Source organism: Motacilla alba, chromosome 1A, assembly GCF_015832195.1.
Source record: "Motacilla alba alba isolate MOTALB_02 chromosome 1A, Motacilla_alba_V1.0_pri, whole genome shotgun sequence".
Classification (NCBI taxonomy): domain Eukaryota; kingdom Metazoa; phylum Chordata; class Aves; order Passeriformes; family Motacillidae; genus Motacilla; species Motacilla alba.
In genome coordinates this window covers 12694529-12713727 of record NC_052031.1, presented here as the reverse complement: position 1 = coordinate 12713727, position 19199 = coordinate 12694529, and the positions used below count along the sequence as shown (strand labels likewise).

The 19199-nt window shown below is 40.5% G+C and overlaps 1 protein-coding gene across 2 annotated transcripts in view; it reads left to right on the top strand.

The window, feature by feature from the left end:
- RELN (reelin) overlaps positions 1-19199 on the top strand; it is a 278635-nt gene that overhangs the window by 207840 nt on the left and 51596 nt on the right. For both annotated transcript variants that reach the window (XM_038155700.1, XM_038155699.1), the window contains exons 26-33: positions 2268-2439; positions 2810-3010; positions 5090-5325; positions 8567-8724; positions 9614-9821; positions 15169-15245; positions 16741-16899; positions 18841-19029. In XM_038155700.1, coding sequence (XP_038011628.1) covers positions 2268-2439; positions 2810-3010; positions 5090-5325; positions 8567-8724; positions 9614-9821; positions 15169-15245; positions 16741-16899; positions 18841-19029 — 1400 coding nt within the window. The remainder of the gene's footprint in view (positions 1-2267; positions 2440-2809; positions 3011-5089; positions 5326-8566; positions 8725-9613; positions 9822-15168; positions 15246-16740; positions 16900-18840; positions 19030-19199) is intronic.

Genomic DNA, 19199 nt, shown 5'->3' with positions numbered 1-19199 from the left:
TCTACAAAATATTACCAAGGAAATACAGGACTTGCCCAAAAGATGTGCAGAAATCTTCCGTTTCCTCTGACTCTGATTTCAGATCTAAAGAACATGTATTAATGTCATATGAAGCAAAACTCCTTTAAATAAATATTTAAGGAGGAGAAGAAATCATGTTCAGCCATTCAAAATTGCTGTGAGATACCTTGTAGGTGAAAATTCAAATTGTATTTGTCTGCATAGGTGTTAACATGATTTCTATTACCTGTAGTCCATGTCTTTCAACATACAAAGAATTTTATCTTCTCATCTTGTCATTTTGCACTGCAATGAGCAATGCTTCTGGAAGCACTTCTGTAATTTGGCTGACTGTTCTTTTCTGGAGGTGATCTAGGCACTTGGAAGTATAAAACTCTTGAATTTGGAATAGAATAGAATAGAATAGAATAGAATATTTCAGGTAGAAGGGACCTACAACTGTGCTCAGTGTTACTCCATCCTAGGCGCAGAATCAACATTTCCATTTATTAAATTTTATTCCATGAATCCATCCCAAAGCTCCAATCTGTCAAGATTCCTCTGCAAGACCTCTTGACCCTCAAGACAGTCAATAGCACCTCCCAGTTTGTATCATGCAAAAGGGTGTGTTCAACTCCTGCATCCATGTTACTGATAAATACCTTGAACAGGACTGCCCTAGGGCTGAACCTGACCAGTCACCAGGCAGGTGTGACCCCATGCATTACAGCCCCTTGAGTTCTGCCCTTCAGCCAGGCCTTCAACCAGCACATTGTGAACCCCCTCATCCCACAGGTGGACAACTTGTCCATAAAGATGCTGTGAGGTTCAGTATCAAAAGCCTTCCTAAATACAAACTACAGCTACTCCCTTCCCCTCATCTAGCAGATGAGTGCTTTGGTCTCTACTTGGTCAAAATCACCCCAACAAAGAAGCTAAATAATGAAAGCTTCAATACTGCACTATCCAACACGTTTCAAATTGGTTCAAATCTCATTTTCCAATTCCTATTCTCCAAGAGTAAATCTAGGAATTCTCTGGAAAAGAGCTGGAAAAGAATTCCTTCTCTTCTCTTTGCCTAACTGGCAAGTGAAGCAGAGTGCATAGTACAGAAAAACACATGATATAGAGTGTGTATAAATGCATATATATAAGCTCTCTGAAATAGGACTGGGCAAATTCTTGTACGTTTTGACATAATTATGATTAGGCTTGAAACGTAAACTTTTATTTAACATCATATATGTAAGGCAATTTTTTAAGTTGCACATAAAGCAAACTGAGCAGACGTGAATCTTTTACAAAGATCTGTATAGGAGTCATGAAATACTTATACCCAAAGAAAACTGCTACATAATCTATTGCATTGTAACAGAAGGATGCTTTTGTCTACAAATAGGACCAATCAGCAGAAGAGAATGAGAAATTAATTTTGCTAGCATATATAACTATTACTTCCTGGCATCAGAAAAACATTAAGACTTGCTGAACATGGATCAGCTGAACAGTTTAATTTAAAGCTAGAGAGCTCAAATCAGTTCCTTATTGTGTTTGGCAATATAGTAATAGAGCATAAAAAACATACATTGTCTTAAAGAGTTTAAATTCTCCACAGACAAGAAGAACAAAGAAGGCTTCTTGATATGCAGTGCACAAATAGGTATCTAGATATATGGAAAAATAGAATAACAGCATCATAGAATCATTAAAGTTGGAAAGGCCTCCAAGATCATGAAATCCAACCTTTGATCCAACATCACCATATCAATGGAATTACAGTACTAAGTGCCATATCCAGGGGTTTTTTTTGACAATTCCAGGGATGCTGACTCCTCCAGCTCCTTGGGCAGCCCAAGGAGCCCCAATGCCTGACTAATTTTTCAGTGGAGAAATTCTGCCTGTTGTGCAACCTGAACCTCTTCTGGCAGAGTTTGAGGCAATGCACTCATGTCCCTGGTTGTCTGGGAGAAGAGGCTGATTCCCCCATCTTACTACAACCTCCTTTCAGGTAGTTGTAGAGAGCAATGAGGTCTCTGCTGAGCCACCTTTTCTCCAGACTAAACAACCCAAACTTCCTCAGCTGCACCTCATATGAGTTACTCTCTTAGACCCTTCCCCAGCTTTGCTGCCCTTCTCTGGACACGCAAATTACCAAGGACTTGTACACATAAGATAGCTGCTGGCTTTCCTGTCGCTTTTCCCTTTTGAGTGATATATTTCTCTACAAACTGTGCTCTCTGAAGTTTTGCTCGATTTGTGTTCCTCAGGTTTGTCTATCTGGAGCTGCCAGCTGCAGCCAAGACCCCTTGCACCAGGTTTCGCTGGTGGCAGCCGGTGTTCTCAGGGGAAGGGTACGACCAGTGGGCCATCGACGACATCATCATTTTGTCAGAGAAGCAGAAGCACATCATTCCTGCAGTTAATCCCACCTTCCCACAGGTAATAAGCAAGAGCAAGCTTTGGGCATCCCCAGGAAACAGGAACTGTCCTGTTAGGAGACTTGTTTGAACAGAGTTTTCTTTGAAAATTCTGGGTCTATTTAAAGAGACAGCTGTAGTGCTTGCAGCTGTGTCTCTGTGGGAATAACCTGGGTCTTTGCACAAAATCGTCAGGCTCCTAAGCTTTGTGTCAGAGGATGTAACGATGTATCTTTGCAAAAAGTCAAGACTGAAGTTTTGGAAATTAAAATTTTTTTGAAAACTACAGAAAATAAAAATTGCAACATTTGAAAGTTCATCATTTTGGGAATTATTCTGAAGTCACAGCACAAGGGGATAGTATCTCTGGCTTTTCTTTTCATTTCTAACAGAACTTTTATGAAAAGCCAGCATTTGATTACCCCATGAACCAGATGAGTGTATGGTTAATGCTGGCCAACGAAGGGATGACCAAAAATGAAAGTTTCTGCTCTGCGACCCCCTCTGCCATGCTGTTTGGTAAATCGGATGGAGACCGGTTTGCAGTGACTCGAGATTTAACTCTGAAGCCTGGATATGTCCTGCAGTTCAAGGTATTCCTTAAACATAAATCTGTGCAAGAATATCAGTAAAATTGCCCTTAGCCACTACTTGCAAGGTGCCACCAGGGCCACAGTTCAAATGAAGGTGATAAATTTGACAAGTTTTTAAAAAGAAGTGAAACAGCACAAGTATGAACCCATACAGAATAAAATGCCATCCTGCTTTCTTGAAGAATAGCCAAAACCTTGGTGCTTGAAAGCATTTTTACTCCTCTGGAGAAGTTTTAAAGGTTTTTGTTCCTCAGCACATTTCAGAAGTGGGTTGAAGTGACTGTCATTATATTCAAGTCAGTACTAGGAAAGGCTACTGCACTGTCAAGTGGAAAAGGATTTACCCTGTCTAGGGCTCTGTGAGTACAAAAGCTCCAATGTGGTTTGAGTACATTTTTTTTGTATTTTAAACTATTTAAGGACTTACAAGCTGCTCTGTACTCCAGTGTGTGTTTTTCATATAATTTACTTTTATTGTGTCAATGAATATAGGCTCCAATTAGCATTTTCTTCTTTAAAGAGCTTACAAAAATTTCAGTGGTCTGACAATACATCAGAATATGGGCTCCAAAGAAAGTGTATTTGGTTTGACAAGCTCTTGTTTCTGAACCCTAATCAAAATTTTATTGAGTTTATAATGAAATCCCATTGGTGAATTCTGGAAGTTGGTTGCAATGCAATTTTAATGAGCTCCCCACAAATACATGGTCCTTACATAATTGGTGGATACAGACACTGAATAATTTACAAGTGGAATTATTAAAAAGATCAGATGTTTACAGGCAGCTTTTCAAATATAATTCCCACAGTTCTATAAATAGGAAAGTTCGTTAGAAATACTGGAATTTGTAAAATAATCTAATTTCAACTAAAAGATATGATAATAAGATGCTACACAAACTGAGGGATTTCAGTACAATTTTCTTGTGAGTATTGCATGTAGTTTTATACTTTAAACTGTTTAAAACCCAAGGATATCTCAATATATAAATACCATTTAGCCTGGAAAAGTTGCTATTTGCCTCTTCCCTACCTTCCTGTACTTCAGTGACTAAGTGTCCATTCTCTAGGTTTGATTATCAACAGCAATTAAGAAATTGTCTGGGTTAAAAAAAAATCAATACTTAAAAGTGTTTCGTACACCTTCCATCACTGAAGCACTTGAAAATGTAACACAACTATACAAAACATAAGAATGTGTCACAGAACAGTGAATTCTTCTCTATAAAGTCTATTATTTAAGGACTGAATTTATACTTTTTTGGAAAGCTTTTCAGCCTGCACATAAATGTGTTAGTCCTATTTGCATGCTTTCGTGAGTGTGTGAAATTTCCATTTTAAATAGCAGACTGGAATAATTTTGCATTGATAAGCTCAAAGACAGTAATTTGTTAGAATTATTTCATTTTACATGAATGATTTTGTTTTACATTTTGCCTTCTACAACTCAAGTAGAATTTCTGCAATAAACTAAGGAAAACTATTTTTCTGACAGCTTGAAGAATGAAACTGAAACTTCAAATCAGCAGTTGATTTTGGTCTTGGCTGCATTCTCATTTCACATTTCAATATGCATTTTTTCTTCTTAATCCAAACGTTACTCTATTCTGGGGGCCCAAACTGCAGTGCCAACTCCCAGACATCATTCCTGCAAGGCCAGTGACAAGGCTGTGGTTAGGGCTAACCTGGCAGTCAGGCTGATCCTCTGGGCACACTGGGCTGCAGATGGGATGGATCCCAGAGGATGAAGCTCTTCCCACTCCTGGGCAGGCAGGTGCCTGCACAGAGTTTGCTGTTTGGGGCTTGCTATGCACAGGGAAAGTTCTTTGCACCTCTTTGTGTGCTGAACTCAGCAACCTTAATGAAGGAATAGTGGGGATTTTTACCAAGAAAATTGTGAAATGCTTCCGTGTAGGAAGCAGACCCCAAGCATCAGTCCCTGTCTGCCAGCAGGCTTCAGAGCCAGTGCTCAGAGCATCAAACCTCCCGGCACAAAAAGTCAAAGGTGGTTTGCAGCCAATAAATACCAATAACAGTGCAGTTTCTTCGTGTCATTTCTGACTCTCTGCTTCTTTGCAGCTGAACATTGGCTGCACCAGCCAGTACAGCAGCTCTGCCCCCGTCCTGCTGCAGTATTCCCATGACGCTGGGCTCTTCTGGTCGCTGGTGAAGGAGGGCTGCTACCCTGCCTCCCCGGGCACCAAGGGCTGCGAGGGCAGCTCCCGGGAGCTCAGCGAGCCCTCCATCTACCACACGGGAGACTTTGAGGACTGGACAAGAGTCACTATTGTTATCCCCAGGTCGCTTGCAGCCAGGTACGGTGCACTGTACACCAGTGATGCCAGTGGGAGCCGGGGATTAGCTGATTTAGCTGCTCCTAGAATGGTACATGAGGAAAAAGTTGCAAAGCTGTGAATAAAAGCAGTGTTAAAATATGGCAGCTCTGAGGAAAATGTACTATGCTGCCCAAAGCAGTGAGAATTTTCCATTTTAAAGGTGTCAGATTGGTCTATAATAAATAATTCAATTAAAAACCAGCAAGGAACCCAGCACTTTTTAATTTGACACCAATCCCTTCATTGTCTTTATCCGTGTCAGCTAGGTCAGAGGCACCAGCAAGACAGTAATAAGTCGTAAGAATTAAATAAGCCATTTGAACTGGATTAATTTTAGTTACCACTGGGCAAAGAAACCTTAGCAAGGTATTTGAGCTGATGCATAATGTGCTGTGAGCCAGGACAGCCAGAGGCAAAGGAGGGAAGAATGGTAGTTGTGCACATCTGCAAGCACAGCCTCAGCACCAGATTAATACAAGTGAGAAAACATCAGATGGTGGAAGACACAAATAAGCCTTGAAATCAGAAGGGTTTTCTCAATCTTATCTGGATTTGGGTGAAGTTCTTCACTCCCCTTACTCTGTGTCTTACTCCATCAGAAACACCCCAATCTGATTTGTTGGATACACCAAGCACTGCCAGCACAACCACCCCACCAGGCCCCTGGCCGTGTCTTCCTGCCTCTTGCCCTCCCTAGTGCTGTCTCTGGGTTTCTGACCCATCCTCCTCCCTCATCCTCAATCCAAGTGTGTGGCATATTTTGTAGCAGGGGAGCCAGTGCCTCTGCTGCAAGGACTTGAAATAGCAGTGTGTACCATAACAAGTTTGTCTTTTCTTCAGTAATTAGCCAATAAAAGCAGGTGCCAAGTTGCACAGATCTGACACCAGCTGATTTGATTTACCCAAAACAAGCAGGGCAGAATCAATAGCAGCAATCTGTTTGGCATTATGTGCAGTAATGTGATCAGGAATAAGAAGCTTATGCTAATACATTAAAAATGTAAGTATTGTGACTGCAATGAGTGTCTTGGCATGTTGAGACCTGAGTTTGTTGTGGGCCACTTAGGAAATCATGGTTCATGGGTTAACCAGAGACCATCCCATTTCATTATTTGCTACCAAGCATGAGCATGATGATCACCTACCTGCCAAATCCCAGCGCACAGCAAAAAAGAAAAAGCAATATGTTTATTATTTTTTAGGCAGAGTAGCAAGGAGGGTATTAGTTAATCCATTATATTGGCAAGGAGATTTTAAATCTGTTCCCCTGTCTGGAGCTCCTGTAAAATGATCAGCTAAAAGTCAAAGACTGGAAATTAATAACCAAAATATTTTTTCTTTAACAAATTTGCTATGCAGTGAGTCAGAGTTGTGGGCAGAGTAGGAGCTTCTAACAAAGTTTATTAAGGAAGTCCTCCCACTGAGTCATGAGGTCAAGAAAGAATCCCACTGCTTTCTAAACTCCTTCTCAGAGGGGAGCCTGAGTGCAGCTGGATCCTAGATTTTGTCAGTGGTTTATGTCTAAAGGATTATACAGGTGTAACTGAACCTTTACACAACTTTGTCCTGCAGGATTAAGGATGGAAAACTAGATATATTTATATAAACATGTTTATTTGTGATTTATTATGGTAACAGTTAGACAAGAAGATCTTAATCAGAATTACTTACTACACAGTATTGGAGCCATAACAACTATTATAATATAGTGCTCTACAAAGCAACATTGAAGCAATTGTATCAAAGCAATTGTATTAAAGCTAGCAAAAATTATTATTTAGTAGAGATTGATGTTACTCACCCACACAATGACTGTGGGCAAATTTCTTGCTCAGCCTGAAAGATTAATCTTTAGGGGTATCCCCACTCAATGGAGGAATCTGCAGCCACTCCAAGAAAGGGTATGTCAGAAAACCCTGCCATTAAAATTTGGGACTAGACTTTTAGAGTATGAACTGATAAACTGTCAATCATATGGCTCTGGGCCAGCTGTGTCAGCTCAGCAGCCTTAGACAAGATATTAGAGATATTTTTTGTTCCTTCATCCATGTTTTACCAGGTCTATCACATCTCCATCTCACTGTCAGGATGTTTAACTTTGGGATTGATGAGTCAGACTGGTTGTTTCTGTTTAGAGAGTGGCTTTTTTTTCTTGTATCCAAATAACTTAAAGGTTTTTTACTCAAAAGTGCACAATCCCATAATAAACTCTGCATCGCTGCCATCACTGAGTTCCTTTCAAAAATAGTGTAAGAAATGAAGTTCAGGGATTTTGATATGTAATTAGCACTTCAGGTTGGACTGAGTAGTAAAAAGCATCTTCAAAGTCACATTAATCATTCACTGTTGTTGATAAAACCAGGTATTTGTTCTTTGCCTCACACTGATGGATATGGGCCAGAGAAACAGAGGAAGTCAAAATGCGTCCAAAAAGTCTGAAAGAAATATCCTTAAGCAATGTTGCACAAATGTAGCATGACAGAAATCCAAGCATCCTATTTGCAAATGGCTAATCTGGGAAAAGGTCCTTTTAATCTTGAGGAAGAAGCAGTAGCTATTGAAGCCAGGAGTAGCAATGTAGGAGCGACGGTGGGCAGGACGGTCGGGACAGACAGAGATGAGAGATTTCTCAAGCCAGGTCTTGGAACTTGGGGGCAGGGGCCCTGCTTGGAGCTGCCAGCCACAGCTCGGAGCAGGCCCGAAAGAGGAGCTCCAAAGAGGAGCTTGAAAGACAGAGAGAGAGCGAGGGAGAGCAAGAGGAAAAGAGAGAGGATGGAAGAGTAAAAGAGGACGAAGTTCTCGTTACAATACTATAAATCTTCTGCACTGAATATTCTAATTTTCACTAGCTAATTTAGTACAAGATACAAATCCTACAGCATTTAAATGCAACCTATAAAATCATTACATTACTATACTGTGTTACATTTTAACCCCTAAAAACTACTCTTTGGGCCCCTTCTGCTAAGCTAGTAGGGTCTACTCTGACCCTTGGACCTGTCTGCAAGCAATGGGTATTGTCTAATCAAAAGGGGATTGCCTTCAGCCAGCCATACTATTTTCCATTTGTTTAGTAACTAAGGTATCTCAAAGCTTGCTTTCATTCCAATCTTGCTTATAGTTTCCATATTCTCAAAATCTTCTGCCAGGCAATCATATTTATAAGGCTTTCCTGTTTCATCTTCCCCAACATAGCAATGCTGTTGTTTTTTCTCTGCAGTAAGACCCGATTCCGCTGGATCCAGGAGAGCAGCTCCCACAAGAGCGTGCCTCCCTTCGGCTTGGACGGCGTCTACATCTCCGAGCCTTGCCCCAGCTACTGCAGCGGCCACGGGGACTGCGTCTCAGGGGTCTGCTTCTGCGACCTGGGCTACACAGGTAACACAACCCTCTCCAGGGGGGGATTACAGTAAGCACTGCCTGAGTTAAACCTGCAAACTGACATCTTGTTTTTCCTCTCCAATATATGATGACATATATTGCACGGGCTGCCAAGAGGAATCTTTCTTGTTTTGTTAAATTAAATTCGGCACAGGCAAAGCAGAGCAGCTGAAGGCAGCGGACACCGTTGATGTTTCTGGCAACCACAATCTTTGAATATCGCCATCTGTATGAATGGGAAGGGACTAGCAATAAAAGAGAAAACAAAATAAAATATTATAAACTGAAAAGTCTGCTTAAAAGCCTTTGGATCATCTTCAAAAGAATTGTTGCCATTTTTGAGTCCCCTGGCCATCAGATGGCATGGGACCAGGAGGGAACATATGTTCTGACAGGCCCTTCTGTGGAAAATTCTGCTCACTTGTGGTTTTAGGGGCTTTTACGCTGAAATAGGAAAAAACCCAAAATGCAAACCCTGTGAAAAAAAGTGATTGACACAACCGGTTGCACACTGCAGTCTTTTCAACCCTCAACCAACAAAGCATTAAGCTAACATCTTTTGTTCGATTTGTTTAAAATTAAATAGAAGGATAATATTTTTCTGTTTGCAAAAAATGCCTTATCAACATAAAGCTTGGCTGTTTTCCACCTAGTGAAATAAGCCATCTTAGAGTTCAGAGGAAGAGGGCTTATTCTTCCTACAGAAATTTGTAAAGTGGGTTTAAAAAGGTACAATCCAGTCATCAGGGCATTTTCTTAGAAAAGCCTGGTGCTTTGTCACAGATAGATGCAACAGAACTGTGTGCCAGTGTACTGTATCTGACCCTTGCTCTGTCCAACATAGTTTCACCAAAGCATTTCCCTCTTTTTTTTTTTCCTCTTGTAGCATCACATGGAACCTGTGTGTCTAATGTGCCCAATCACAGTGAGATGTTCGACAGGTTTGAGAGGAAGCTAAGCCCTCTCTGGTACAAGATAACAGGAGGTCAGGTTGGGACAGGCTGTGGGGTGCTCAGCGATGGAAAATCTCTGTACTTCAATGGACCTGGCAAAAGGGAGGCGAGGACTGTTCCCCTGGACACCACAAATATCAGGTCGGTGCTCAGTGCTGCTTCTCAAAATTACCTGTGTATTCATGTTCTCTGTTCTGCCCAGTTGCAAGTGTGGATATGAGAAGGTGGGAAATGGGGTTTTTTTTATGGTAGCCATAACCTGTACGAGAGCTCTGAAAGATAGAAAAAATACTTTTTTGTTCATTCTCATGTACTACTTTCTTTTTTGGAAAGATAATACTTAGGTTAGACAGTGGAATAGCAGCATAAAATAAAATATTAACTCACTTTTTTTCTGAAAAGATAGTTTGCATTGTATTCTAAGGCAGAAGACACAGTCTTGAGAATGCACAAAACCTAAGACTCTGCCCATAGCTGGGGAGAAAGGCTCCTTTTCCTCTGACTGTGTTGAATTGCAGGCATGAGGATAGCATAGCAAGGAGCTGTTGTTTGCTTGCCAGATGTTGTGAATTACTCCACTTGTCAGAAGTGCAAAGGAATGGAATGTGAATTGTTTCTGCCTAGCCAAGAGGCTAACAAGCTTTCACCTCTCTCCCTGCTGGTTCTGAATCCTGCTACATTGGTAGCAATTATCCTCTTCTCTCAAATTGCCTAGCTGATTAATGTAATTAGGATGAACAAAGGGCTGTTAATTCTAACCACTATTTAGCTTGGAGTTTGCTGTGGCTGTGTCCAGTCTCATGAGAGATTAGGCACCTGAAACCTTGAGCACTCTACAGTTTTGGCAGTTAGCTTAATAAAAGCTATTTCTCCTGAAAAATACTGCTCTGAGAGTCATAATGCCATTTTTTGCTCCATTATTGAATTTGTGGGATCACTCAGCAAAGACTGGCCAGAGGTTACTGTGATCACTCCAGCTCAGGCAAGCAGGACAGTGTGGGGCTGCTGGTTTGGGGAAGTCCTCAGCTGCTCCCTGGTACTGCACAGCACAATACCAGCCACCTTTCTTCTGTCCTCTGCATGTCTGACAAATACATGTCATAGTTGTATAATTATGTAAATTAGTTATTAATTAAGCTAATTAATTGTTTGACAAATATGCCTTGTACAAGTACATGTTTGCCCTGGAACTCCAGGAAGATGTGAGCGCTTCTATGCCACTGTCTTCAAATCCTGTGTTATTCATCCTGGGAAGCAATATAATGGAAGTAGTCTAGACTACTTCCTCAAGAAGTCTGCATTTGAAACAGTATTTTTTGAGTTATTCCTTCTTTCATGAAGAAATCTTTTTTAAAGTGAAGTATTCCTTTTAGTTTTACAATTACTTTGAAACCACTGTTAATGCCAGATATTCATATTTATAGCTTTCCATTTTTTGCAAAGTTTGAACCATTTTAAAAGTCAAAAGACATTTTAAAATTCTGAGCAATGCTCTTTTTTGATGTTTTTAATATAACACTTGTTCTGTTTTGCACAAGAATATGGTTATTTTGTGTCTTAAATCTGTCCCAAAAACATAAATGGCCAGAGAAACACTTGGTAAGGGCAACTACAATCTCTCTTCTGACCATGTACTCACAGGAGAGTAGCTGATTTTTATGTCAAAATAAATCAGCATTTCTTTTTTTTTTTTTTGTAAGCATCACAGTGAGCAGGTGAACTCCCTTGAACGATTCAAGCTGGAAGCCACATCCCTGAGCTGTTTGCTAGACAGAGCATACAGCTCTGTATGTGCGTAGTGGTCATCTCAAACCCACAGGGGACTAACAAGGATTTTTTGCTTTCTTCAATGTGTGCTCAAAGATAGTAGCCACCTGATGCTGCTTGACCAGAACATGGACTTTTTAGGCTACAGCAATTACCCCAGGCTGCTTTTGTGTTCAGAAGACAGAATAGCTGCTTCAAAAGGGCAACAAACTCATCCTAAAAGAGCAGCTAGCAGAGGCCAGTGCTTTGTCTTCTGCAAACACGTACTTCTTTCTTTAATTAGCTGAAAGACAGCCTGTGTTGGTCATGTGTAACTTAGACATTCAGCTTCAGACACCTTGCTCTGAACAGATGCATCCCACTTAAATGTTTGAGGCCATCTGTAACATTAACTCTGTCTTTTTTTTTTCTAGAAGCAAAGGTACATGAAGTTTGTGAGAGTGTGAAGGGTTAACTGAAAGGCCCATCACTAAAAAGAAAATAATTCCTCAGCCTAGAAATTTTTTTCATTATTGGAGCAAAAATTAATGTCACTTGAAAGGGGAGATTAAAGGGAAGTACTTTTCCCATTTTGGTATTACTTTTTGCATTCAGTAATGCCTTGCATAGAATTCAGTTATCTTATTAGGCATCATCTTAGCCCCTGCACAGCTATCTTTTACTTTTGCAAGGGTTTTTTGATTGGGGGGTTTTGGTGACTGAGTAAACAGCAGGAAAACATGCCTTGAAAGACATACTGCTAGATATGTGGATTGAGGCTTGTGAATAGGAAGGCTGAAACTCCTGCAGTAGATTTTTAAGCTGCTTATTTTTCAGGTTAATGGTCTGTTTTCCCAGACCATTTAAGATCTTGTTTTGTTAAATCATGCATGGAAGAGCCTGATAGAAAAATTGACAAATATTACAGGACACTAAATTTTTATTTTCATTCTGAATTCCTGCAGATCTACCTATGCATGTTCCATATCATCAGTTACAGCTTTTTGAATGTGAAGTGTAAATTTCATGAAAGGAATATACTGACTTTTTTTAATTATTTTTTAAGTACAAAGGTCCTTTTCCCTTTCACTCTTCTCTTCCCAGCACAGCATGGTCCATGGGGTTGAGATTTGCCAGCCTGAGGTGTGTGGTGCTGCCCAGGGGAGCAGCCCAACAGGGCACCACCACACCCAGGTATCACACTAAAAGAATTTCAAACTAAAGCTTGTGCCTGGGAGCCAATGACATAAAAAACTACTCAAATTTTAGTATATACAATAAGTGGTCTTGTAGTCTTAGCTTTGTTTGTCCTGTTGCCTCTTTATTCCTTTATATGATTGACTACACCTTTTTTTCCCAGATATTAGGAGAATGTCACATAGCACTAAGAGAGCTGTAAGTGTCAAAGTTCATTTCACCCAGACTGGTTTTTTTGCCCTACACTTCAGAAGTCCTCTGGGGTCTCTCCATTCATTCCCTACTGCATGGCCCAGCACACCAAGGGCACAATTTCACTGGCAGTATTTCCACCCTCCTGACTGACAGTGTAATACATGGATGCATTTTGGTTGCTGATGAGCTGCTGCCTCCCATTTTGATGGCCTGTCCCTTAAGACACCCTTAACTATGTGTTCAGTGGGAGCATTTGTACACAGTGCCTACCTGGCATCCAGATAAAAACCATGGAATATAGATCTATTTTTTCCAAGTGGTGACATCTGGCTTGTTAGCTGACTTGGCTCCCATCTGCTTTACAGACTCCATTGCTAATGATTGTGCAACCATCCCAGGGAGCTGTTCTGGGTCAGACACCTAGAGATCAGATGGGCTGATTCACCCTTCTGCAGAAAGGGTTTTTTGCTCTTTGGTTTTGCTTTTTAACAATCTTTGCATTTGGCAAGAATAAAAGAATTTGTCACAGGACTGTAAATCTATTCACCTTTGATGCTTCTGTCTAGAGTTTTATTGCCTGAATACTGTCTCCAACAACAGAGCTGCAGCAAATAAATAGAACTTACCTGGCTAAATGGTGTGGTACTGTGAGCCTGACTGTCTAGAGCTGTCTGTGGGGTTAGCTTGGCAATGAGATTGATGAGGATATTCTGCCTTGTCCTAGACCCTATGGGTATACAAAACATCTCAGACAGTAGACACAGATTTTGATAACAGAACTGGAATGCAGCTGGATTTAGAATCTGGATTTAGAGGAAGTTTATGATATTGTGTATGTAACAGTGGGTGAGGGAAATTGGAGTCTTGTCTGCATTTTACTGGCTCTGGCCATAGTGATGTAGCTTGTCTGTGGTTTTACCAAAATTACTGCAAATTAGGACAAAATCCTCTAAAATAAAAAGAATCATCCTTGTGGAGAATTATTTGAGTGGCAAAAATGCACATCAAAATTTATGCTTTAAATAAAGACTTTATCTATGTCAATAGAATTAATGAAGCCTGATTTTCTATCATCCTAATTTAAAACTTGGCCAGGAAGCAAGGAGGAGAATGGCATTGCCACCTTTCAGCATGCAAAATCCCATCGTGGGGTTGAGTCCAGTTTCTCTGCTCTGCTCAGGTGCTGGTTTTGGTGTGTAATGGAAACAACCTGTGAAGAATGTGTAGATTAGGGGGTGATGCCCTTCTGAGTCATCTCAATGCTCATTACCTTAGTTATGACCTAGTAAGACTCAGATGAATGCCTGAGACATGCAGTGAAATTTGGGGAGTGAGCAGCAGGACATTAATTGAAATTAATTGTTGTTATATAGCACTATAGTGTGTATCTGGGAGAAAATGTAAACTAATGTAAAACCACAGAGTCACAATAATTAACACAAGCTCAGCAGGGATACCATGCCATTACTGCAGATTGGGGAAAAAAAAAACTCTAAAAATATTTTGGAGCACAAGGATGGAGTAATACTTAATTCAAATATCGCTAAACAGGGATCTTCCAGACTCATCCAGAGTTCTGTCAATAAAACCAACAATCCTGTCTCAAGTTTTGTGGTATTCAAAGGGCTGCAGAAAGTAGTTTTGGGAAAAATTTGGGAAAAAAATTGAAGACATGGAAATGTGTTCATGCAGAGACTCAGATGCAACGGTTGCCATGGTTTGCAGTAGAAAGGAATAAGAGAAGGTAGAGAAGTGATAAAAGCACGTCTACAGGGCAGGTTGCAAGAAAAGCAGCTCAGGAACATTTTTCTTCACCACTTCATGATGTGAAAACAAGAGACTATTCAATGAAATCGTAATGTATAGGTTCAAAATCAAAGGGTTTATTTCACAAAATGTTCAGTGAACTCACTACACTGAAAATAGTTTACATCAAGAATTAAAGGATCTAAAAAGGATTGGTGATTAAGGAGGATATATTAATTTTATTACAAATCCAGTGCTGTATTTTAAAGCTTCACCTAATTTCTGGTTACAATAGGCCAAGGTGAGATCTGATGTAAGGAACAGCTTAGCCTGCTATAGAGATTTTGCAACTATTTTGTGAGATGGAACTGCTAAATTCTCACTCTCACTCAGAAACACATTTATGAGGCACAAGATTCTGTCTTGGGTCTTTCAGAATTTACCATGCCCTTGTTTGGTTTCTCTGGGAATATTGCCTTATCAATAAGCCAGGAAGAGGGACCTAACTGAAAATGCCATTAGCTAAGAGATGCAAATTATCCTGGCTGTTCTTGTGCTATAAGAAGATGATTACACTTCTTTTTTATCCTGTGTTTTTTAAAAGGCTAGTTCAATTTTATGTACAACTTGGAAGCAAGAGTGTTGGTAACTCCTGCAACAGACCAAGGGCCAGGAATGAAGGTAAAGCCCATTTTCTTTATTATAAGACTTTTACATTTTGCATCTTCTGCAGTGTTTTTGCCTTTTGCTGCCTTTACAAAATCAAGATTTTTTTTTTCATACAAATCAATTACCTCCTCAGTTTTCATAAATGTTGAAGAAAGCTATTTACTTTTGATGGACTTTTCTAGTTATAATTAGTTACACCAAACCTACTGGTCATCCATCTGTAGGAGTAATTGTGGGAGCTGTGATGGTCTAAGAAAGTCAACATTTACAAAGCAAGGTGTAATAGCTTGTATTAAACTATTTGATAGTGTTGGAAAACAGGTAAATTTACAAGTCCACAGGACTTTTCATAAAGTCTAAAATAAAAGGAATGAAATTCAAGTTCAGGATAAAGTGGGCAAACTCCATTTCTGACCTGGAGACAAATTGTGTACCTGAGAACTTGTTCATCTTCTCAATTACACCAGTGGGTCTAATGAAAAATTGCATCCCAAAACAAGCTTATGCATGATTTACCCAAAACACAAGATTATAAAGTTGCAGCTGAAAATTTATTTAGTCTGAATAAATTAATCTCTCCCAGATGTCTCCTCTCTTATTTGATCCACATGCTTAAAGTTACCGTGGGGGAGGACTGATACTTGTGTTTGGGAAGAATCAGCATTCTGGGAGCAGATTCCCATGTAAAGTGGTCTAGTTGCATGAAGTGAGACCACTGACATAAGAGATGAGAAAATTTAATTTTCCTCTCAGTAGAAAGCATTTAACATCAATGGATTGTTTCCTGATATTTGGCATTTACATTGACTCAATCACTGAGGAAAGCTGTCATCTTTCAGCACAGTATACACAAGGGTTTGATTCTCCACTCATTTGCACCAATATAAGACACCAAAAAAAAAATCTGTTATCTTTGAACATATACCAATAAAAAAGAGTTTTAAGAGAAGAAATATAAACAGGAACTTCTTTCTTGTATTATCCCTTTTGATGAGCTCTGCTGGGCTTCTGTTGCATCCTATTATTTGCCATACTGTGTGCATGATACAAAGGCTATCTTAAATTTTCTAAATATTATGATAATTAATTTCCAAGGATGCTGTGAGCTGGCATACATAGAAAGAGGATTGTAGTCCCAGCTATCAGAATTATAACTTAAATCTTTCACACAAACTGCAAGGATACCCAACATAAAATAAATACTGAGTAAAGAAAATTGCATTATTCCTATAATTTCTGTGGTATGATCATTAGTTTCCCTGAGGGTGTTAAAGATTTGATCCTTCAAGTTTGGTGAAAACAGTCAAGATGACGTGACCCACGTCACCTTTGCAGTAGGATTTTGTGCACAAAAAGCTCCTGGGCCAGGAGCTGCCTGAAGGCTGAGGCACATGTCACGTGCCTGTGCACCGGGGGGAGTTGGCAGCTCCAGAGCACAGGGTGAGCTGCCCCCTCCCTCTTTGCTCTGCACAGTCTCACTAACTGCTCTTCCTCATTTTAAACACAGGACTTGTTGTTCAGTACACAAATGACAATGGCATCACCTGGAGTTTGCTGCGAGAGCTGGACTTCATGTCGTACCTGGAGCCCCAGGTTGTCTCCATAGACTTGCCCCGGGAGGCCAAGACCCCTGCCACCGCCTTCCGCTGGTGGCAGCCACAACACGGTAAGCAAGGCCATCCTAAAAATTCACTAAGCAGCTTTACTCAACCCACATGTCAGTGCTGCTCAGTATAGACATGTGGAGCAGAAACCTCAGCTCGTGAAAAACACAGTATTTTGAAGAGTTGGATGTTTAAGAGCATATTTGGGCTTTCCTGAGTCACATTATGGCCATGATTTTCTTTTATAGCACCAAACTGATGAGTGGGCTTAAGAGTAAAATTGTTTAAGAGCTAAGTTTAAACCAAAGATGCTCAGATGACAGGAGGGAAGAGGAAAAAATTACATTCTAAAAAAAGCCTAAATAAGATCAAAGTTTTTACCTGAGTATAGAATGACCTGGGATGTCTAATGGCTTACACTCATTTTTTCTCTGTTTTGGAAGTGTAGGCATAACTTGGCCTTGAATCATAAGTTAGCCTGCCTAGTGGCTCCCATCTCACTATTTTAATATCTCCACACTCCAGAACAGGACCCCCTCCTCCCACCATTTCTAGTGTCTCAGAGCCCAGCTCCCATGCTCCTGCAAAACCATTCAGCCACTTCCCACATCCTCAGCTGAAAGTTAAACCCTGGTGCTGACTGATTCCTACAGCCACTGTCAGAGCTCCCACCTCACATGGGGGCACATTACACTACCCAGATTAAGTCTTACCTTTGCACAAGGCAGCAGCTCCTGGATCTGCAGGAAATATAAGGCAATATTCAGAAATATAGCAAAGTACATTTCAACAGCAATTCCTTGGGGAGCAAAGCACATAGCTTACATTCAGGTAATTACGGTATGCAGCTTCTTAGACATCATTTATCATTTTGATGGCTGATTTTATTCATACAATTTCTTGTATGAGCTGGACTTAATTGTCCTCACTAGGTAGGAGAATAGACAAGATAAGGGGGATGTGATTTAGTTAAGGCAGTTCCTTTGGTTAAAAGTGCAAGCAATGACTGGTGCACCACAGACCATCATTCTGTGATAATCATTTGCACTGGTGAGTGGTGCAATGTCCAGCCTGTTGCCCCCTATACTTGCCTTGGTGGCAGCTGGATGACATCTGTCCCTGCTGAGGATCGTCACTCTTAAGACCACTGATGGTGGCTTTGTGGCTCACCAGCCCTGTGGCTCCCAGTATAAGCAAGGTTTTATTTTAAAATATCAGCTTCCACACCAGCACCAGCAGGTGACAACCACTTCTGGTCAGAGAAGTTAGTTCTTTCATGGACTATCCTCTGTCTGCCATTCCTCAGTGCAGAGTGGCCCTCTCAGCCATGACCCACGTTCCTCTTGGTGGCAAGGCAAAAGTCTTGACACATTGCTGCAAGCTCACAATTTATTGTAAAGGCTTTCCTTCTTCTCCTGTGAGGGCAGCAGTTGTGCAGTAAGGTGTTCTTTTCAGCATGCCAGTAGAAATGTGAATTGAAATGAAGGCCAAAGAAATGGGCTGGAGATGATGAAAGGGAAATGCCTGTAGGCTGGAGAGCAAGAGGAGAGAGATTTCCAGGAAGGAGAACAGCACTTCTCTAAATATTATCTATATGCAGAGCCTTCAGCATTTTCCTTCGTGTTCTATTTGCTTTCATACAAAAGCTATTTTGGGAACTAGACAGAGGCCTTTCCAATTTAGCTGTGGGGAATAGCAGGAAGGTTGTGACCCATAAAATGAAAATCCCCAATCTAGGGGCTCAGGGAGTATTTCATCCAAAGAGAGGGAGAGCATATGATGGCAAAGGCACTGAAGCTAAAGAAATGAAGAGGGAAATACCTGTGTTTATCTGTAATAGAAACATGCTCGAGTGTCCAGGTGCATCCTTGAGCAATGTTTTAGTCTTGTTTAACAGCACTCAGCCTGTGTGATTGAGCACTGCTCACTGAGTGAACACAGCATATGGGCATTAAAAACAACTTACAGGGACTCCACTAACCTGTCTGTTCTGGTTTTTGTAGGGAAGCATTCAGCTCAGTGGGCTTTGGACGATGTGCTCATAGGGATGAATGACAGCTCTCAGACTGGCTTCCAGGATAAATTTGATGGAACTGTGGATTTACAAGCAAGCTGGTACAGAATACAAGGAGGTCAAGTAGACATTGACTGCCTGTCTATGGATACAGCTCTGATGTTCAGTGAAAACATTGGTATGTGTCATCAAACATTACTACATTTTGTATGAGTCTATTTTATAAATTACACAAAGATCAAGTTTTACAAGATGGGAGGTATAGACAAATCCAGGTATTTAGTAATCTGTAGGGAAGAGAAGGCTGAAAGAAGGTGAAGATAGAAGTAACAAATTTGAAGGACAGTA